General features: G+C 38.2%; 2 protein-coding genes across 14 annotated transcripts in view; both read right to left on the bottom strand.

The window, feature by feature from the left end:
* mark2b (MAP/microtubule affinity-regulating kinase 2b) overlaps positions 1 to 17,058 on the bottom strand; it is a 47,591-nt gene extending 30,533 nt beyond the window's left edge. For all 12 annotated transcript variants that reach the window (XM_042727397.1, XM_042727399.1, XM_042727405.1 and 9 more), the window contains exons 1-2: positions 16,010 to 17,058; positions 345 to 515 (exon numbers count right to left, since the gene is read on the bottom strand). In XM_042727397.1, the coding sequence (XP_042583331.1) occupies positions 345 to 515; positions 16,010 to 16,060 (222 nt within the window). In that variant the 5' untranslated portion in view covers positions 16,061 to 17,058. The remainder of the gene's footprint in view (positions 1 to 344; positions 516 to 16,009) is intronic.
* Positions 17,059 to 17,803: 745 nt separating this feature from the next.
* On the bottom strand, positions 17,804 to 23,102 carry LOC109066596 (kelch repeat-containing protein). 2 transcript variants are annotated; one of them, XM_042727410.1, is made up of 13 exons: positions 22,878 to 23,102; positions 22,418 to 22,579; positions 22,262 to 22,334; positions 21,762 to 21,821; positions 21,033 to 21,303; positions 20,825 to 20,956; positions 20,541 to 20,728; positions 20,131 to 20,327; positions 19,915 to 20,006; positions 19,539 to 19,593; positions 19,250 to 19,347; positions 18,332 to 18,426; positions 17,804 to 18,247 (listed from the first exon to the last, which is right to left on the bottom strand). In XM_042727410.1, the coding sequence occupies exons 1-13, from the start codon at positions 22,937 to 22,939 to the stop codon at positions 18,116 to 18,118; spliced, it is 1,617 nt and encodes a 538-aa protein (XP_042583344.1). In that variant the 5' UTR covers positions 22,940 to 23,102; the 3' UTR covers positions 17,804 to 18,115. The 2 variants fall into 2 exon arrangements, with proteins under 2 accessions (XP_042583344.1, XP_042583345.1); XM_042727411.1 differs by having other exon boundaries at positions 22,418 to 22,576.
* Between the last annotated feature and the right edge of the window lie 151 nt (positions 23,103 to 23,253).

Here is a 23,253-nt window from a genome sequence, read left to right as displayed (position 1 = left end):
AGCCTTAAAAGAAAAATGAGATCCCTAACTTGTAATATTAGTCTAAGCAGTTAATGCAACAGGCCCTGGACATGTATCACAGTCAGACATGATGCAGTTTAGGATGTATCGTGTATAAATCTCAAACGGTCAAAAACAATTAAATAAGTGTACTATATGACGGAAGTATTTAGTTTGTTACTTGCCATTACTCTGTAACTGTAAATGAAATTTACTAGTAATTTTGGAGTGTAAATTGTTTCAATGTACAACAAAGTCAATCCCACACCAATTTTTTTTCTTTTTTCAGTCTAGTAAGGACTAAATCCACTTAAAAAAGGTAAGTACACAGGAGATCTAGTTACCTCTTTAGAAGTGAGGATATGTCGGGCCAGTTTAACCTTGGCAAAGTTGCCCTTGCCGATGGTCTTCAGCAGTCTGTAATTTCCTATGTGGGGGTTGTCATCCACCGTCGGCACGACATTCCGACCACGTGACACACTGGGACGCCCTCCTCCTTTGGCATCAGTGTGGGTCTGACAGAGAGATAGGATATAGGGATCAGAAAAATGTTTCAGATGATCACACTCGGATGACACTCAAATTCAACTACATTCTGCCCCTCTCTCGCTTTCACACACACTCACACATGCAGATAGATCTATCAGACTGATTTAGAAGAGGACAATATGGCCACATTCACACAGCCGTAGAATATTGCTCAGTCATTTTGGTGTGCCAAATACACAGTGATGATCACAACCTCTGACTGACTACCTGATAATTGAGGGGTGAGAACCAGATCAGTGCGTTTGAGTGATTTGTGTGTATCATTGAAAACTTGTGTGTATCATGTCATTGCTGTGCTCTAGAGCACAGAAAGTTTAAAGGGATCATATGATGCTATTCCAATTTTTTTTTTTCTTTGGAGTGTTACAAGCTCTTGGTGCATAAAGATGATCTGTAAAGTTGCAAAGACTAAAGTCTCAAATCCAATGAGATATTCTTTATCAAAGTTAAGACTCTGCCACGCCCCCCTAAAATGGCTCTTTCAAACACGCCCCCACATGTCTACGTCACTATGTGGAAATATTTGCGTAATGCCACCCAAATGTTTATGCAAAGAAAGAAGGCGGGGATGCATTAAGGAATCTTTAAGATTACTTACAACAGAACAGCAATGCACTGTGGATGACCGTTTCGTGAACCTAGGAGAGGAGGTAATTCTGACTTTGCTACGACAATCTGGCACTTCTCAATCAGCCACTGTAAGAATGTTTTGTTATTAGTTTATGTGTGTGTGTGTGTGTGAGTGAGAGAGAGAGAGAGAGAGAGAGAGAGACAGACAGACAGAGACAGAGACAGGGTCACACAGTGGAGTCAGATGTCTTAACCGTCCGTGGCTTGTGTACTGCATACACATGCAAACTTTATCTAGGTCCGGGCGATATATCGCATGTGATTGTCATGCGCATTTCGTCAGTAAAGCCGGTTACCTGATTACCGCTAAATCGCCATCACCTGCTTTCAAATGGAGCGGCATTTAATAGACAGAACCGTAGATCACTGACAAGCTACGCAATATCGCGTTCATTATCAAAGGTGATTCATCTGCGATAATGAACGTGATATTGCGTAGCTTATCAGTGATCTATGGCTGTGTCTATTAAATGCCGCTCCATTTGAAAGCAGGTGATGGCGATTTAGCGGTAATCAGGTAACCGGCTTTACTGACGAAATGCGCGTGACAATCACATGCGATACATCGCCCAGACCTAGCTTTAACACAGTGTCTGTCATGCAACTCTGTCCCCCTTTCAGACTTGAACTGAATGTCTTTACATTTATTTTAAAAGATGAAACTCGCGAAATGGAAAGGTGCGTTACAATTCAGACGAGTGCTTGCGGTGATCGGTCAATCACAATGCACTGGGTCAGTTGGCCAATCAGAGCAGACTGTGCTTGTCAGAAGGAGGGACTTTGTAGAAAACGACTCGTTTGAGAGAGGTGGGACATAGAGGACCTACAATAATGTACAGTATTTGAAAAATAATGTGTTTTTTGAACATTAAAGCATGTCAACATACACCAAATACACAAAATAATGATCTTTAAAAAAGCATCATATAACCCCTTTAAAATAAGCATTTGAAGCAGCACTTCAAAGGTGTGTGTTAAGTACAATCATCTGACAACTTTTGACTGTTGGTAAGAAGACTTTCTTTAGTGACAGAAGATATGGGTACAGGAGAGTTTACTACCATTCAAAAGTTTGGGTCAGTAAATTAATTTAATATTGAAATTAATATTTTTAATCAGCAAAGACTTAAGTAAAGACATTTACGATGCTGCAAAAGATTTCAAAACGATTTTTGAAGGTTCATGTGACAATGAAGACTGTAGTAATGGCTGCTGAAAATTCAGCTTTGCCATTGTGAGAAAAAATCACATTTTAATATATTAAAATGGATTTTTTATATATATTTCACAATATGACTGTTTTTACTTAATTTCTGATCAAATAAATGCAGCTCTGGAGAACATAAGAGAGATTAAATAAAATGTAAAACTGGTAGTGGTTGCTGCATTTGCTGGTTAGCTTGCAACTGAACAAGAATAAGATTCAGAGAAACACATACGCATTCAAACTCTGGGTCTGAAGATATGCATATTATGTAATCCATCACATGCACAGTGTTAATTTATGACTTCCTTCAGCACTCTCAATGTCCTTTTATTCTCTGCCCTAGCACCAAACTTACAGACAGTTTCTTTTTTAAATCATTACTACTACTGATCATACTAAGCATTAGAAAATTATGGACAGAAGTGGCAGGTCTGAGTAAATGACATAAACCAGCCTTGAACTTGCATTGCCTAAGCAGCCCAATTCAAAAGATGTGTGCAACCAGAAAACTCAAACAGGTTTGGAATGACATGGCAGTGAGTAAATAATGACAGAACTTTCATTTTTGGGTGAACCATCCCTTCAATAATGCTTTTCAAGGGGACAAAATGATGAGTCAAGAAAAAAGAAGAGGCATCACCACAGCAATCATAAAGCATTCTAGTGAATGAAAAATCATAATCTCATGAGAATCCCTTAACCCCACCAACTCTCCCGTCCAAATCAATATTAAATCCTAATTTCCCATGTTACCACATTAGACTGGAGAGACATACAGATTAGATTAGATTAGATTAGATTAGATTAGATTAGATTAGATTAGATTGGATTAGATTACAGTGGATTAGATTAGATTAAATCAGATGGGTCCATCTGCTAAACCTGCAAACACAGAAACACACACATGCACAAATATGCTATGTGCTTCTCTACGCTTTCCCGTTTTCATTCCATTAAAAGCATAAGCGTGTTAACATTTACACAAGTAGCATCACACAGCTTTTATCATTTTAATCTCTAACTTTACAGAAGTTTCTCCATTTTGTACTCAAGCTAAAGCAGAGCTCATTAAAGAGAAAGTTCAATCATCAAGAGGGACCCAGCCAACTTCATGAGCCCTGTGGTGCGGTGTGTGTGTTGTGTACGCGTGCAAACCACAGTTCACATATCCGGGCGCTGTACTTCATGACAGCTCCGTCTTCAAAGACCAACCGATCAAAGTTCAAAGCCATAAATGTAATGCTTGACGTCAGTCCACTAAATGGTGCACACTCAGAGGTATGTATTTAAATGAAGACGGTCTTTATTTCTTTACCCGTTTCACATGATGCCAGTTTTGAAAGAGGGGCAGCTCACGTGAAAGGCATGAGAAAAGCTGGCTGAAACAATACAGCAAACCCACACTGTCTGTGTCTGTCTGAATGTGTGTGTTTATAGGTAAGCTGATCCAAGAGCAGTAGCAAAGGTCAGGGCATGGAAAGCTGGAGACTGACAGTGTGCTGACAGGAACAGAGGGGCAAGGACTTAAGGTATTAGAGGGCATGTGTGCAGGTATGACTGGGGACTCAGATTTTAGACCTTGGTATAGCTATTGTGTGTGCACAGTCATGAGAGTGCTGAGCTTATATCAATACATCACTCATAAACAGCAATGAAACACCCCGCTACAATGTCACAATGCACTTTTACAATGGCACTGTCCTTTCTAGCTAATCTTTCTTCCTCATCAAGCAGAATTTCACATAAGACCAGCCCCACTGCAATGCAAGCATACTAAAAAAAAAAAAAAAAAAAAAAAAATTGGTATAAGGAGTATAAGGAAGTATTATTTATAATTTAAAGCAGTAGTGAAAAGAAATAGTTAAATCTACTTAAAAACAAATCATTTTTAATTAGCATTTACATGTTCTAAGAACTGTTTGTGCTTTTAGCTTATTAAATGTGATTGTTAGTCAAGTCTTTTGTGAGTGTCACATGAGCAACTTGTTTTGCATGCATGAGTGACCCTTAATTGAGTTGCTGGACATATAGCGTGTCAAATCAGCCACTTCCAGGTTCCATTTCAGTTACAGTGCGTCCTTAAAGGGACAGTCCACTCAAAATGTCAAATTCTGTCATCATTTACTTATTAGTACACACATTTATGACATTATATTTTCTGTGGAACACCAAATGCTTCAGTGATTTTTGTCCATAAAATGGCAGTCCAATGTTATTTGATTATCCTCTTTTGCCTTCTATACACAACAAAGTCAGTCACACAGGTTTAGAACAACAATGGGGTGAGTAAATAATGACAGAATTCTCACTTTTGAGTGAACTATCCATTTATTCTTTTATGCACAAAATTCCTGTCATTCAAATCGCCAACTCTTAATGAAAACAAACAACTTCATGTCGCTTTCAAATGCTGTCAGAATCAACCATTACTTTAGAAAGTAACTGCTTATGTAGACTGCAGACAGCCCATGAGGATTTAAAACAGAACCATAGTCTCAAAAGGGCTAATTTTTTTGTATCTAGAACTATATCCTTTGGCATCTACCTTACTATTAAAGAATCATCTAGGACAAAGGTCAGTCTGGGTTAAATAAAATTCCCTTTTTTGCTCTTTTTCTGGGTCTTTTCCTTCACTCCATATCATCATCTATCTCTCCTTGTAATTACACCCTCCACACACAGCAGTGAGGATAGGATAATGTTCTCCCTGACAACATGCTGTCTGTGCTGGAATCTTTTTTAGGTTTACTGGGAGTCCTGCTCACTTCAGCGTTGAACCTTAAATACCACCTTCTCCGGCAGCTCTGAGATCCTGAGTTTAGCTGACACTGGTTCAGCTCAGTAGAAAGGTCACCCAAAATCTGCTCTAAATGCTTCACGGCACAGAATTCCGAGACCGGATCTGATGTTTATTGACCTGGTTATGAGTTTCATCACTGATCTTTCAAACTTTTCTAAATGGTCTCTTTAAAAGAAAGATGGATGAGTGAGCCAGAGGCACCAGGAACCCTATAAACACAAATGCTGTAGTAGCTGTAAAGCATGCTCTCTTGTTCTGTTTCAAAACACACATGCACTTGCACGCAATCCAGCATGTCTTTAAAGAAGCAGTCAGTCACTGGGTCGTGATTGCAGCGTTGCCATGGAGATCTGTTGTTCGTCCTCATGCTATCTTCTCTTTTCTTTACCTTTCTAAAGAACAGCTCTCTTTCTTGTATCTCTCTTTCCATTTCCCCCTTCTTACTTTTCTTCATCCTCTCTTTCTCGCTTGCTGTGGTGAAAAGGAAATTGGGCGTAATAATATTCCAAGTACAGAGAGTGAAGCCCATCTCTGCCTAGAAAAAGAGAAACTCTTTTTCAACACACACAGATGCGGTCATACACGCCCAGAAAGCGACAGTCACGATGAAGAACTATAAATACTTCACCACCTACACATACACCATCTCTCCCTCTCTTTCTCACACACACACACACACACACACACACACCAGTGTTTTCTACAAAATTCAGTTTTTGTGAACCTCACTCCCATAATTGGTTTTAACTACATACTAAACAAAACCATACTATTTTTGGTCGTTTTGTTCATTAAAATGCCAGTTATTTAAAAAAAAAATTTTTTGAACGCTAACTTTAATTATTCGTTGTGATATAAACATCCAGACAAGTAACACGTCAAACTGAGCAACTATTCTGACTGATTCAGTGATTCGCTAGATGAATCCAAACAGTTAAAGTCACAATGAAACAAAGTCGCGACAAATCTTCTTTTTCTGTAATCTTGTGTAAAATCAGTGTAACTGAATTATTATTTAAAAAAATATGGGCGGGCACTTGTACGTTGGTTGTTGACTGGACTTTGGGCCAATTTAAACTTGGTCTCTTCATGCGTTTTCTTTAATTAGATAACTATCAGATTATGAAAAGGTGGACGAGGTGTAAATGCCCTCTGAAATGCATTAGAGACAGACTGCAATCCGATCGCACAAACCACTTCAAGAGGCAACTGGTTATGTGTAAATGAATAAAAAATAAAGACGTGAGAGCAAGTCATAGCTATACCATTGCAACACACATCTCCACATATATGGACCACCAGAGATAAGCATCTCTCTTTAGCAAGCATGCACAAATTGATGCAAATGAAACCACCTGTCCAAGTCATCGTTATTAAAATTGCTGAACGCTAAATTATTTCACTAGTGCTAATGACGGCATCTCATTGTTGCGGTCTTTGATCTTGACATCATCTGATGATAAATAAAACGGTGCATATCTGTTGCTGTCTGTGATGTGATCTCCATTGAATCTGCATGTAGTGTGGGAATTGAAGATCGGAATAATAATCGTTTTCTGCAGACACAGTTATGTGGCCAAGTGTAAATGGAACAGTTTCAACAAACTGGATAGCCGTCTGATTTAAGAAAACACACGAGGTGACAAAAGTAAATGGGCCTTTTGAAATGTGGCCATTGCACTCAAAAAAAAAAGAAAAAGTGAGCTTACAGTCTATTGTGGGGTGACAGGGTTTAAGTGGACTAAATGATTGAATAAGTCTGCCGTTAAAATAATTTAACATTAAAAGGTCAAGCTAAATTTAAAAAATGAAACAAAAGATGAATAGTAATTTTTTATTTCTTGATAAACTTTAACTTGTGATTCAATAAATGAACAGATTCATAAGTTATTCATATGTGAATCATGCTACACTGGTCATGCTGTATGTTTGGTTATGCTTGCAGAAGGCAACAATTATGTAATATAAAACTGCTTTGACCTGTTTTTCAGTTCCAGAAGAGGGTGGAAAGTAAAAGAAGGAAGGAAAGGAAAGAGAGGAAGGAAACAAAGGATTGGGGGAAGGAAAAAGGAAATTAAGGAAGCAAAGAATGAAATATTAGTAAATAGGCAAAAGAAATAAGAAGGAAAAAAAGTTGGATGAACAGAAAGATGGATAGAAAGACAGATGCAGAAATGTTTCATAAACATCACCATATTCGGGTGTTTCTCACATCAAACCAGTCAGATACACACATACAAAGGAAGAGAAGCACGAATGAACTGAAGGATGGATGAATGGTGGACAGAGACAGCAGGTAATGCATGGAGCTGTAAATTCCACACTGCCTCTATTTAAAACTAGTGTCTGGAGGCAGCCAAGGGCACAAACAGACAGCAGATGGAGTGTCTCTCTCACTCTCCCTTTTCTTCATCACACCTCTCCCCTCGCTTCAGCTCGTCCTATGTCAGGAAACTCTCAACAGTGAATAAATAATCCTGAAATTGATACACTCTCCCTCAATAAACAGCAATTCTAGGGCCCTTTGAAATCCATTTTATTTTTTCCTAAATTCTGTTTTATTTTTTTCCAAATTCCATTTTTTCCGTTGTAATTTTTCTGGATTCAGTTTTTTTCCAATTTAATTTTTCTTGACTTCTTTTTAATAGTTACATTTTATTAATCAAAAAGCATGTCTAATTAATTAAAATCAAAAAAATAAAACATCACAACAATAAATTAAAAAAAAAAAAAAAAAAAAAAATACATGTTTAGGGCCCTATGAAATGTTTTATTTTTTCTCACCATATTTTTTATTGTTACCAAATTCTGTGTTTTAGCATGTCTAATTATTTGAATGCATAAACCCTACAATTTATTATTTTTTTTCTAAAAGGATTTTTTTTATTCCCCTCAGAAATTCTGTGTTGTGTATTTACATTTTTCTGGTTATCAAATGAAGGCATAAACTGTTTATTTCATTTATCTTTTAATTACTGAAAATTAAGCAAACTTTATTTTTTGGCAAACAAAGGGGATTTACTATTAAAATTAAAACATGGAAGAAATGTTATGTGATTAGTCCTATATTACTATAAAATAATGTTTGTTTCATTTTAGTAGTAGTAGTAGTAGTAGTAATAGAAGGCTATGTACATTCTACTGAAAACAGTAATAGGCACAATGTCTTCAAATCAAACAGGACTTTTATTTTGACAGGTTGCCGTAAATACCTTTACAGTTCTGTGTATGTGATATAACGCTAGTTTTACTCAAATCAAATGCTCAAATGGTCATGAAGTGACTCTCAGAGCAATTCTGAAGATGTTCATGTGTTTATGTCTTCATTTAGTGAGACGGCAGATGCTGAAATCACCGCTTCAGTTTGTGGGTAGTAAATTAAACCGCGTGTCTGCACAATTCATTAACAGAGACATATTTATTCATATTTATTCATTTTAAATGGACTTTTGTGGCTTAATATTTAAAGATACTAGTCCATATCACGATTTGATTTAAGTGTAATGACCTACTTTTGATTAATTCATTCAAAATTTGACAAATTCCGTGATGTTACGCGTTAAACTGTGAATTCCTTTTTTATGACTGGATTCCACGATTCTGTCCACGTTTTCTGCATCGCGGAAATCATAGGGCCCTACAATTCCTCAGGGATGTAAAGCTCCACAGGGTGGCCGGATCTTTCCGGAGCACTGCAGGGTGTGGTATACGCCCTTCTGCCCAAATGGAGTGTAGATATCAAACAGATACACCTCTAGTGACTGTTTACCTGACACAGGCTTTAAAAACATGCACAGAGAAAGAATGAGAGGCAAAAGAGAACATGATACCAAAGGAAAACCTGTAGGGAGCTGAGAAAAAATAAATCTACAAAAACTAGGGGTGGGAGAAATGATTCGGAATCGATTCTGAAAATTTCAAATACTGAAAGTACTTTTTGCTTATTGCTTGTAATGTGTTTTTTAGTTCCCTTTTATTACTTTACATTTCCTTGTATGCTTTAAGCTATATTTAGTTAGTTACAACTGTTTATTATTCATTTGTAATTATTATAGTAATTATAATTATACGAGTCATTTAATAAGAATACACAAATCATTTTGATATTCTAAGTCGGTAAACGTATTAATTAAAAAGAAAAAAATGGGACTGTGATTACAAGACTGGATAGTCAGGTGCCTTAAACATTTAACATCATAAAGGTATAAAACAGTCACGCATGAATTCACCATACAAAACGAAAGCACCAATAAAGACTAAAAAAGGTGCAAAAAAAAGTACAAAAAAATCAGTTCACAAAAACAAGCATTGAATGTGTTTTTTCTCACACACACTCCTACATGACGTCAAGCGCCTGAAATCAGAGAGAAGGCCTCGGCACTCCCTTCAGTCAACTTCACACCCAGTGCAACTGGAAAGGCCTGTTTACACACACACACACACAGCGTTTTAGACTCTGGACTTGATCTCAACATGGTGACTCCATGCTCGCCATCGTAAAAAATGCAAAGCCGTGTCTAAATGTGAGCCCATGTTCAAGCTGCTGAAGGTCAGGGAGCTAAACAGGGTTTATAGTCCACTGTGTTCACAGTGTTTTAAGCTCAATCTCCAGGCGCACAACCTCATGTTCCCAAACACATCCAAACTTTTCACTTTCTGACAGTATTCAAATTCCTTCCTCGAAAGGTAAATCTTGTCTCTTGTTTTTTTAGAATCATTTCATTTGTTTGGGTGTGGCAGTTTCACAGATATGTCAATGGAAAAGTTGAGGTCATTGCCCTCTTTGAATATTTCCTACAGTATTTACAGTATTTCTACTGTCTTTCCTGTTCTATATTTTAGACAACATTTAATACTGTGACTATGAAAGAATAAATACTAAGATAGTACAATGCAACTTTTAAATAAGAATTAAGAACAACATAAGAAACAACCAACAAAATATATGCAATTAACATGTTTTATATAAAAGTTAGTTTATTTCAATAAACTATTATAGTGTCCTATATGTCAATACAAGTACCAGAGGTCAACCTAATGGTGCTTACCCCAATGATTAAGGAAGTGTGTGTGTGTGGGGGGGGGGGGGGGGTGTACAAATATCTTGCTGATAGTTTTGCAACCTTCAATTATTACAGCAATAAAACAAATACTCTACTAGACAAAACTACCACAATGTACAGATGAAATTTAAAACATTCACTGCTAAAAAAAACAATCTCTAAACACAGGTTGTGACATGGGCAGGTATGTTGTTGACGCCCACTTGACTGATTTATTACCTGTTTTTATACAGTCTATGTTTATTATGCATGCAACTGAATTTACTAACCTGTCGCACACTGATTGCAACCAACAGTTAGGCTGTGATTTCATGTCTTTGGGCACTTTTACATTTGTAAAAGTTTGGTGTTTAAAGGCAACTTTGCCTAATGTGAATAACTGTATGGTTCACTTTTGCTGAAACAAATCCAGTCAGGAAGTGAATCACTACTAAACTGATCATCTATGTTTTATGACAGTGTGGTATGCTACCCCAGAAAAATCAATGTGGGATGTCTATGGTCAAAGTAAGAAATGCTATTTTTATTAGAGATATGGCCAACGTTTCTTTTAGCAAGCCACTTCACTCTGTGATAATTTTATATGTATGCAATAGGTAAACAAGTATAGCTTATATATACTTGTATAAGAAAAGGCTAAAATCGTGAAAACTGTTTACCAAGATGTTTTGATAGCATAACCAATCAGCAATCAAATCTTCCAACAGTGGAATCACAAAATCCTGGGCCAGCAAATGAGCATGTGCATTCACATCTCACCAATAATTTGGCAGCAACCCCCAATAATCATTAAAAATAGTTATCTGTACTTAAGAGCTTTCAAACGTCATTGGTTGGTTAGTGGTAATTCAGGTAAGCATTTAAAAAAGAAAGAATTTTGTGAATTCATCACATACATAAATGAAAAAACTGCTCAAAAGCTGCTGTAAAATGTAAAATCAATTGACTTCTAGCCCAGTTAATTTGCTCATTCCACTATATAAATGAATTACAACATATGTGAGAAACACAGCAAGACACTCTAATGTGGTCGGATCGCTGTATTTTGGGTCTTGCCTGCAGCCATATAAGCCTTCAGGACCTGAATGGGAGCCATTTCCACAGAGCTGATTACATGCTGATGTTCTGTCTAGTAATTTATCAGTAATGACAGTGAGCCTAACGTCATGTTGTCCACCCCTTGAGATTTGACCGCACCTAATCCCCTCACAGAGGCTGAGAACACATGGATGCAGTTCAATATCTTGCGGTGACTTAAAATAATGTAGAATTTTTTTTTTAATTTCTCGTCTTAACAGAATCAACAATTTGAGACTGACGATGAAAAAACACTAAGATCATGGCACCCATACTTTGACTTTAAAACCTGCTCTTTCACCTGCACTTTCCTATTCTTCTCTATGTCAATACTGGCTTTTGTTTGTGTATATAAAACATGGATAAACCTGAAACCAATTCAAAACAAGTGTGGGAAAGGACGTGTTTATAGAAACCACATCTAAAAGATGTTTTTATTTCCTTAAGTGACGATCAAGGCAGTGGCCTCATTACATATTTACTATTTATGATCTTGTAATCTATCAGAATTGAAACACTGAGAGCCATGTTCCACTCCAGATGCAACAACAATATAACAGAGCGACTGAACCCCAAGATGATGGCATCTTTAAGAAGCATTTGCATATGATTTATAAATCCAGGAATTACTATAATCTGTCGTTTGCGAGCCGTCCTTACACATGACTTGACGATGGATTATTTATATCTAAGCAACTCAAAAGATTAAGTACCTGCAATCCTATCTAGTCCTTGCAGATCAGTTTTGACTGACCGGATAATCTCAGGATTACTACTTTCACATACATAAACTGCTGGCATTTAAAAAAAAAAAAGGTTTTTATTCCGGTGAAATGATCTGCCTAGTGGAGCGAGAAGTGCTAATGGAGTAAATCACTGCAGTGGAAAACTGTGAGTCTTTGAGACTGATCAGGGTCAGCGGACCTGACAGAGATCTGTGCTACTATGGAGGATGTCCAAACAAAGCACACCAGATTGAACAACGCATTCTGAGGACTTTGCCAAGATGTGAGCTGTAAATCCAGGCAGGTGCAAAGACATTTCTAAAAGAACACAAAAACGACCGCAGTAAGCAGAAATAATGAGTCATTTCAAATCACAACTGGCAAAAAGATGTTCCTTTTGCATTTGAGAAATGAATGTTCTGTCATCAATTACTTATCTTCATTTCATTCCAAACTATTTGTTCATACAGTCCCAACTAACGGACCCAATCGAATTTTACTGTAAAAACAAACAACTGAGACATCTGAGGGTGAGTAAATGAGGACAGAATTTTCATTTTTGAGTAGACTATCCGCAAAATACTGATATTCAACAGCGACAATATAGGCTATTCATAAAAGCTTATAGTGACCGTTCAGTACACATAGCTGGTAAACAGTGGCCAAAAATTACCAAAACATCTTATCAATCAACATCTTTAGCAATGTGGTATATTTCCAAATGACATAGCAAATTCAACCTGGTGCTACATTTCAGAAGTCAGACCAAATGAGAACTCGCAATTTGGGCAACAACTTTTGAGTAGGCCTTTCAGATGGGATGTGAAGAATGAAGGTCAAGGTCACCCTTGAGAGCATCTGGATGTGTCTAAATGACTAAATGTAAATGTGTCCCAATGGCAATTTCTCACGGTCAAAAATGTGCAATTTCAGTCTGAACATTTCAGTGGTTGACCAATGTTTTGGCTGACATTTGGCATTTTTTAATTATAGGCATCACTAATAAGGTTTTCTGTTTGGACCAATAAGTGCCGGAATTGTTTGACTTTTATTTCAACAGTCCCGAGAACACCAGTGCCTGAGCACAGATGCAAAGATGGTAAACAAAGAAATAGTATTACAGTGTTTATTAGTATTATAAGAAATAGAAAGACAAACACTAAAATACTTTCTCATATACCATCAGAATTCTGCAAATGTGTATTTATAAAATGTAAGTCTTTGCATATCTAAAAAATAAATACTACTACAAGATTTTACTATCTGAATGAATCTGTTTTTCACTCTTTTTATCAAAGTTCAAATTATTTTTGCCATATTGATTCATTTTCAAATGATTTACTTCTAATTTAGTACATATTATGTAAAATAAATCTAATTTAAACTGCAGAATGTGCTATAAAGTGCTATCTCATATCGGCACTGGCCAATAAAAAATCCATATAAATCCACTAAAATCTTTATTACATTAACATTGAATTACTGCATTGCCCAACAAATGCTTAAAACAAATCCTATACAGCTATATGACTATTAGTTAGCATTTTATGCTCCACATGCAGCTTAGGTGTCATCAGCTGAAAAGATATTTCAGAGACAGCAACTACATTTTGAAAAACATATTCCTTTTGGAACAACATGCACTAATTAACTGCAGACAGTTTGACCAAAAAGCACTTATTAAAGAAGCAAACATAGGCCATTTGGGTTGCATGTTAACTTCACGGACACAGAGTTTCTAAACCACATAATTTAGCTAAAAGATCAGAACACAGAGGTCAGAGGATGAGAAACAGGTGAAGGCCCTTTCTCTCTCTCTAAATCTGTGTTACCCAGTAGGGTCTGGGATTTCAGGGATCTGTAACACAAGCCTGTGGTGTCAGGTCACAGTATCAGCAAGGTGACACACTGAGATACTGAGGACAAGGAAACCCTGTGTTAACACTTATTGAGGCGGTGTGCTTTTCAGACATGGATGCCGTAAAACTGGAGAACAGAGTTACAGGCCAAATAGGCCTCAATTCAGGCCTGTGAAGAGTTATATGGAAAAAAAAAATGTTTGTGTGTTCCATGTATATTAAAATAATGAAACAGCAGAGTACATGACAGATAAAACTCCCAAAGATGCAAAACATGGTCCAAGTTATAAACATAAACACACTGTCCCGAGTCCGATCTTTTTTATGCAAAGCATCCTTCCCTGCACCTGATCCACCCCAGTGGTGGATAATGCAAAATAATATTTTCATACCTCTCCTCCTACATAGCAGGCTGAAACTCACCCACGACCTCACTAGTATGATTAACCCCAATGATTCACTCCTCACACTCTTCCTCTGCTAAAACAGACACACTTCTGAACAAGAGGTTAGAGATCTCGGCAAGGGCATCCGGAGATCTGGACAAGGATATAAAGGCCCTCGCTTTTCATTAAGCCACTTAACAGAAAACACACACGTTAGTGCTGCCTGTATTGTACGAAGCACAGTCAGCATTAGTCACACTGGCATGAGTTAAAATGAGCACTGAATCTGTCCTCCTCCTCACTCTGAATGGCTCAATTTTCCGTCCTCTGGCACTCGCACTGCAATCTGTGCCTAATCACATTGAGAGGGGCAAGGCTGGCTATTTTCACTGCCTTTGGTCTTCATGGTTCCCAAATCTAACGCACTACCTGCTGACTGGTTTCCTCTACAGTCTAGTGGTTCTAAACCTGTTCAGACATTTAAATTCCCGACCCCTCCCTCTTTTTTTAAAGTCCAGAATTTAGGAGTGCCCATATATTACAATAAGTAACTAAAACAATTATAATTAAAAAATAATTAAATGTAATCTCAAATTTTAATTGTCTTAGCTTATTTTAAAGATTGTATTGTTTTATTTTAAATCCATCTTGAGGCCTCTTGGATGTTTGCTTTTTTAATTTATAGAAATTTGTGTCCGCATATTAAAATAAGCAACTAAAATAATTATAATTAAAATTATAATAATTAAATTCTTGAATTCCACAACATTGGGGGTGATTAAAATTTATATATTGATTTTTAGTTTAGCTTATTAAAGCATGTTTTGTTTTAAAACATTTTAAGTCATCTTGGAAGTTTGCTTTATTAATTTACAGAAATTAGGAGTGTCCACAGATTAAAATAAGAAAAACTATAATTCAAATTAAAAAACAATTGGTGAATTGCAGGAGAGACGAATATAAAAAATTACTTGATTTTTTTTAAATGGGTTTATCTTATTTTAAAGCTTGTTTTGTTTTATTTAAAATCATTTTAAGTCATATTGAGGCCTTCTTTGAAAGTCTGCTTTTTAATGTATAAACATTGGCAGCATCCACATATTAAAATAAATAAAATAATAAGTAAAATCAAAATAATTAAATTGTTGAATTTCAGAAGTTTAGGGGTGAATTACAATAAGAAATGTCTCTGTATTCTGGAGCTTATTTTGCCTGATTTTTTTTAAGCCATCTTGAGACCCGCTCGGATGTTTGCTGAGGCTCCCCCTGGTTGAGAACCACTGCTATGGGTCTAAACTCCTTGTTAACTTCATCAGCATTGGCTTGACTCATTGTTACATCAGAGGACATTGATTATTAGTATGAGGAATAGATAGGATTTTCAGTTTCTCCACTGAACAAAATGACTTGCAGTAAAGACATGATTAAATAAGCCATAAACACACCAGACTTACAACATCTACAGTGAGGACCATCGAATGCAGCCTTGACAAGCCTATCAGTTAACAGTTATGGGAAGTCATGTTGAGTCAGGGAAACTCTTCCTGAACCAAGCTGTTTTTTATTTGTTTTTCTTCCAGTCACCTGTCTTTCAGCCCAGCAAGCTTGAGGGAAATACAGTTCAGCAGAAAAGCAAGCATGACGTCATCCCCAACAACAAACACACACACTCATACATAGTTTGTGTGCGGTCAATGTGAAGATGTGTCTCACCTGGCTGGATGAATTCTCTATAACACCTACTCCTGGAGGCCGGGTTGACATTTTCGCCCAGGGATTCTCAAAAACAGGGCCAAAGGGGTAAATGTAAATGCAAAACCGTTTTCAGTGGTTGACAAGCATTTATAAGCTTGTCGTTAGAAGCTATTCGTCTGTGCTGACAGAAGTACGTTAATCAGCGTTGCTAGCTAGCCTGAACTAGCCACGCAGACAGAGATCAACAAGTTGAAGCCCAACATCAGTCCATACGCGAAGAAGAAGAAGAAAAACCCTTAAGTCTCCAGTTGAAAATAAACAGCAGGTCCTTGAGGAGGATTTATGAAGGATTTGAAGTCTTCTCGGGGAGACTAACATGGAGCTCGCTTAACGTACATTTATATTTGCTTCCCAACCGAATGAGCGAGAGTTTAAAAACAATTCACATCCACCCATAAAGGACAGTCATAGAGAATGAGCAAACGAAAATGAAAGGGGTCTCTCCGCGAGCGATATTAAGTGTTAGGTCCGCCAGATATCACAATTTTACCGACCTTCAAAAACAAGTGTCAAAAAACACCTCAACCGTCAGTTTTTGAGATGAACGAATCAAGCGTCGCTTGACTAAACACGGATGTGAAGAGGAAAAAAACCGTGAGAGATAATAACGAAGGACTAGCAAACCTAAGACGGGTTTCAGAAAAAAATATCAATCCCGAAAAACCCTCATGATCCACGAAACCGTCTTCCGCCGCTCACTGGATCCCGGTGACAAACGGTTCTTGAATGAAAGGAAACGCCTGAGGGCTCGCGTCCAGAGACAAACCTCCAGAGTCAGGTAGTAAGATCCATGATTGGCTTCGGTGCTGTGGTGAAACGGGTTTCAGTGGAGGCGGATCGGTGTCGTACTGCGGCCGAGCTGCTCAAACGCTCGTGCCTGATACCGGAACAAGCACGAGAGGCAACATGGCCGATCTCCGGAGCGGGCGGAGGGGGCTGAGCGGGGAGGGGCGGCAGCGGATCCTCTAGGCGTGAGTCGGTGCTCGCATACTGCGGTATTCGAGGCAGTAACGGCCACTATAGACGTGGGGTGACATCATGCGGTCGTTGTTACCGTGGAGATTTTGGAATTGAGCAGATGCCTGGACGCAGGAAACGGCGACTGTGTGCCTGACCTGCTGTGGGATTGTGAGAAGTAACTAAAGCAAAGAGGCATTTGAATTTCCAAAGAACGTTTAATTTTGAACAGGTCCGCTGCGACGGTATTTAAAAATAGAATTATACACTGTATGAATACATTTACAGCCATTTAAAAAGAACAAACAAAAAATCTTAGTCTAAAACTAGGCATGTGTAAGGTTATAATACAAAACCGACATCACGAAGCTTTTCACAGTTCAGATCTGAGGGTGTGTGAAACACAACATGACTCTACATCTTTGACAGATAAAGGAATCGTTCGACCCAAAATTAAAAACCCGTCATAGTTTACTCAACCTTATGTAAATCCATAAACAAATGCTGTTAATTTATGTGGAGCACAAAATGAGAATTTCTGATGAATCTTTACACTTTTAGATTAGATTTTAGGTCTTTACAAAAAACACCAACAATCATCATAGTTCTTAAATCAGAATTGATATCATGATGTTAAACAAATCTGATAAACTAACAGCTATCATGTTGATTTTTTTTTAGGTCTGTTTGTCAACAGCCAATTTATGGCTTTAGAAGATGTGCAATAAAACAACAACACATATGGACTTGGCATATTGGATTTGAAGTCATTGTCACTATGGACTAATTAAAAAAAAAAAAAAAAAAAAAAAAAAAAAGCTGTGACAAGACTTTTACATTTGTTCTTTGATGTTCTATAGAAGAACAGAATACAGATTCAAAACCACTCAAGGGTGAGTAAATAATAGTTTGATGAACTAGTTCTCTTCTTTAGGAAACAGTCCACTCTTTATAAATGAGAACATAATGCAAATACCTGAGTGAAAGTGTAATAAACCTCTTTAAATAAACAAACATCAATCCACACACACAAAACAAAATCTGAAACACCATGAGATAAAATATATATATATAAAAAGCATGTAAAACCAAATCTTGATCAAATGTTTAGTCTCTTAGCTCCTCTGCTGGCATAATGAAAATGTCAGAGAAGAAGCTCCCTTCGTTATCACCACCACCAAAAACCAGAAGTGTTTGGGGGGCTGACTCTGGAAGTTCCTCTTGTTCATCTGTACATCCCTGTAAAACAAAGACAATTATTATAAAGAATGAACTGAAGCCACTTGATAAAGCTCTTCATAATTTGAATTTTAATGTCTTTACCGGTTTGCATGTTGTGGGCATGGTAATGATGGAATGTCCAGCTCGGGGTGCAGAATTGAGCTGGGGAAAAGCCAGAGAGGACCAGCAACTAGTGTCTGGGGGGGGGGGGGAGGGGAGAGGGGGGAGAGAGAGAGAGAGAGAGAGAGAGAGAGAGGGAGAGAGAGAGGGAGAGAGCGAGAGAGAGAGAGCGAGAGAGAGAGAGTGAGAGAGAGAGCGCGAGAGAGAGGGAGAGAGAGAGGGAGAGAGCGAGAGAGAGAGGAGGGAGGGAGAGAAGAGAGGGAGGGAGGGAGAGGGAGGGAGGGAGAGAGGGGGAGAGAGGGAGGGAGGGGGAGAGAGAGGGAGGGAGGGAGAGAGAGGGAGGGAGAGAGAGGAGGGAGGGAGAGCGAGAGCGAGAGAGAGAGAGAGAGAAGGCTGTCTTTATACTCCAGGACAAATATTATCTTAAAATCTGTCAACAACATTTATACCATTGCATGAGGTCAGTAAGATCTTTTTAAGATTTATGTAAATAAATAAATTTACAATGTTATAAAAGATTTACATTTTTGTATAAATGCTGTTAACTTTATATTGATCAGTCCTGTTTAAAAAAAAAAAAAAAATGCATCGGTTTCCACAAAATCAGCATGTTAGAATGATTTCTGAAGGATACTTAAGACTGGAGTAATGGGTGCAAAATATTCAGGAATAAATTTACATTTCAAACCACTAAAACAGAAAAGCTTGTTGTAAAATGTAATATTTAATAATATTAATTTTACTCTTTATTTTTCTGAGCAAATGATTGCAGCTTTGGTATGTATAAAATATTTTCAGCAACATAAAAATCTTATCAACCCCAAAACCTTTGAACAGTAGCGTTTATAGTAACAATCAGAGTCCTGGCTAAGGAATTGGGGCATAAAACCTTATTCTCACCTGTGTTGAAGACGAATGCATCACTCAGTGCATTGTTCCCATTGTAGCCCCCATGGATCAGGAAGCTGCAGTCTGAAAGAACCGCACAGCCATGCCAGCTACGATACAGTAAGGGTCAGAGGTCAAATACTCAGTACATCTAGGCTGATCAAGATATATTCAATCATGTGCCCATTATGAGACAATTGTCTGAATTTCTATTATTTAATTTGCAGTAGAGAGCACGATTTAAAGAACAAACTATTCTTTGTGACAATTTACTCGGAGTAAATAAAGACTTTTTAAATACCTTCTGGGAGACGGGGCTGTTCCACCTGTCTTCACAACAGAAAACTCCATCAGGCCTGAAATAGGGGGTGACAATGTGGTGTTTTAGGCTGACGACTCCACTTTTTAAAAGAGCACCTTCAGTAATTAATGTGTGAAAACACTATGAGTCATACCAGGTATTAAATATGCAGAAAAATCTAGACAGATCTATTGAATTATAACGGTTTCAAACAGAAAAAAAAAGTGTTGAATCTAGTAGACTCAAGCGATAGTAATAAAATGACTTTTATTAGCAGTGATTAACATTATGTTATTGCTTATTTTCCCCAATAAGAAATCACCTGGATTAAAAATCAAATAAATCTTGAAAGAGTAACAATTTTTACAGTATTTACCAAGGTCTAGCATGAACATGTCATTGAAGCATACAGGAGTGTCCCATCCTCCAAACACAAAGATCCTCCCCTGCATCACACATGCTGAGTGCCTGCACAAACACATCAAAAAGAAAACTCATCTGCCACATGTACAGTACAGCTGAAAACATCAGTCATGCAGTTAATGAAATATTACATCATGCAACTTTAAATAAAAAGACATGAGCTCCCTACCCAGAGCGTGGCGCAGGCTTCTCTCCATTGACAATAGGTTGATACCAGATGGCCATTTCAGGGTTAAAGATGTAGATGGAGTCACTGCAGCCGTCTGGTTCTGGGTGTGGGCGAGGAAACACTCCTCCAAACACAAAGAGCTCTCCTCGGAACATACTGCAGCTGTGGTAGGCCAGAGGAGGCACTTTTCCCTGCGCCTAAAGGGGTAAATGAAATTCAAATCAGCTTCATAGTATTTTCAGAACCTACTGTATAAAACAATTAGACTTGGATTTATTATGGACTACAACCAGATGATATCTATGACACAAAAATAAATCTTATGTGCCTAGACATGCAGTGATACTGTATAGTTCTGTGAATGTTTTGAAGGGTTTTGTTGTTAATCTTAGAATCAGTTGCAGACTAACCTCAACCAAAGTCCAACGCCAGGTTTGTGTGTCTAGGATGTGAACGTCATTAAACCATTTCTTATGTTTTGAGCCACCAAACACAAAGATACGCTTAGATTCCGGGTCATAGGTCGCTGTGTGACCAATGCGGGCCTCAGGGGTGGGTCCTTCTGCAAGGGTTTCAGCAGGTACCCAAGAAAGATCCTCTGAAAAATATTAAGAGCAGAGCTGCAGCTACCAAGTAAAAACATATTCAATAATATATTACAATCTACTGACATGAGACAACGTGAAATGCTTACCTGTGCACAGTTTCCAAATGGGGTCTTTGCAGAACTGCATTCTGGCACCTTGTCCTCCAATCAAAATTGCTGTCTGAGGATCAATGGGACAGAGAGTTTGACCCCAACGACCTGACGGCTTGTCCAGTGGAGCTGAAAAGACATACAATATCTACCATACCACATTACTCCTATGTTCCACATGCACACAATGAAAATATTCACTCACCAGTTTGTAAGGGGGTTTTGGCCTGCTTGCCCTTAGCTTTGTGGCTCTGAGAACTGGAAGTTGCAGTCTGTTCCTCCTTTTGTGAGAAGAGACGTGTCTGACCTCCACGATGATTGTTCTTGGTCTGTCTTTGAGGTGTCACCTTTTCAGAGGCCTTAGGGCAGATGTTCTCCTTGCCTCTACCTTCATTCACTTCCTCCTCCTTCTCCTCTCCCTGAGATCGCTTCCTCTTGCCTGGACACTCTCTTAATGCAGGTACTGCGGGAATGCACTGGAAACAATGTAATGAGAAGACACTGAAGCAGCAGCAGCAGCTTGTTGAAGAAGCATCAGCTGTGATGGCAGCAAGTAAATATCAAAGAACAGATCATTTATTTAAAACAACAAAAAAGAGATGACAACGGAACAGAAGATGCCATCATTTCAAACTCTACAAGGATTTGTGCCATGGCAGAACAACATTGTGTGTCGCAGACAACAAAGTGATGTATAATGTTAAGTTTTATAATAAATGACAAGACACTTAACATTAAAATATATTAAAGTGCAAAAAACACACACAAAACTCAAATACATACAAAGGGAGGGGTACTAGCCGATCAATCACAGCCCTTGCGGTCCACGTAGAATTGACGCGCTGTGACTTTTTTGGAGAGGTGCACGTCAGGCTACGCCTCAGCCTTGACCCAGAAGTATAAATCAGCCTTTACTCAGGCAGGTTAAACTCACCTCTGGAGTGCATTCCATCTGTGAAAGAGCCAGCCCCGGATCCAAAAACTCTGTAGTACCCTTTGAAAAAACAGAATCATGGGGCAATTACTGTATGCACAGATCCAAAGACTTCACACGAAATGCATTACATCTTATTTCTTATATACTATGGATAATTTGATCACGCTTTCAGCAAAGACTGTAACATCTTTAACTGGAAATTTTCACGATGAAATGGAAGCAGTGACAGATCTTGGATGATTGACAAGGACTTGGATCCATCTATTGAACATTTATTGACTGATTGCCAATTCTGAATGCAAGCAAGAGGGCCAACTGCAAGAAAGGGAAAGGATTTAAGCAGGCTAAATGACTGAAGAAGACTGGCATACATCACTAGAAAGAAATACAGCATGTTCATTCATCCGAATATTGAGTTATGACGTGGATGAATCGTTCACAAATAAATCAACAACATGCTTTATGATCTTAAAAACTGAGCTTGAACGGTCTCTCACCCCAATGAGTTTTACAGTTAAGGTTGCGCCACTGGACCAGACACCATCCTCACCAGATTCCCATGACAGACATCTGAGAAGAGGAAAGGTTTAGTAAGGGATTAAAGGTTACTATTAAATCGTACTGGACTGATTTAACCTAAACAACAAACATACTTATTGAATGGTGTTAGTTTTCCCATATTAATGGGTATGTTCCTCTCATCAGCCAGCTCCACAGAGACTGAATCCCGCTTTCCCCAATCTCCTCTGGTGAAGAGCACCATCAGCTGGACACTAGGCTGGATCTCAGTGGAGCTCTGCCATCCTTCACGCCTGCTGTGGGAAATTAATGATGAAGAACACAATCCCCTCATATAAAGAACACAGGTTTAACACAGTTAGCCACACAAGTAGCTGCAGTACTGTTGATAATGTGCACAACTTTGTAGTTGCGGGAGACTTTCTGTCCGTATTGCATCAAGACTGCTTAAAAATATTAAAACGTATTAAGCTATCTAAATATATTTCATGCACGTAACTACCTGAATCACTGTAAATTAAAATAACATTAAACAGACAGCCAAATAACATCCAATGCATTCCAATCATGCTTGTTTATCTCAGTGAACATTACCTTAAGATCTGCTGTGGTGGTTCATCTACTCCAAATATGGCGTAAACACCAAAGTCATCCATTGTAACGCTTTTAAGTCGACACTCTCCAAAAGAACAAAAGCAAGAAAAGTAATTTAATTAAACTCCGGCTGACAGAGCTCTATCTCCCGCCGACCTAAAGCACAATAAGTATAAAACTCGCGCCACCGCCACGATGTTTCATTCACCAAGCACAATGATTGGACGAGTGGGCGGGATCGCAATGCTATCGACCAATCTTATAGAAGACGCGCACTGTTCTCCTGTTGTTGGAATGTTGATTGACAAGTGAAGTCAGCCAATGGATGAATGACTTCATTCCGGGCGGGCTGAGTGATCGTCACGGAGGAGGGACA

This window comes from Cyprinus carpio, chromosome B7 (genome assembly GCF_018340385.1).
Source record: "Cyprinus carpio isolate SPL01 chromosome B7, ASM1834038v1, whole genome shotgun sequence".
Taxonomy (NCBI): Eukaryota; Metazoa; Chordata; class Actinopteri; order Cypriniformes; family Cyprinidae; genus Cyprinus; species Cyprinus carpio.
Note: the sequence above shows the minus strand (reverse complement) of the source record. Positions and strands in the feature narration are given on the sequence as shown.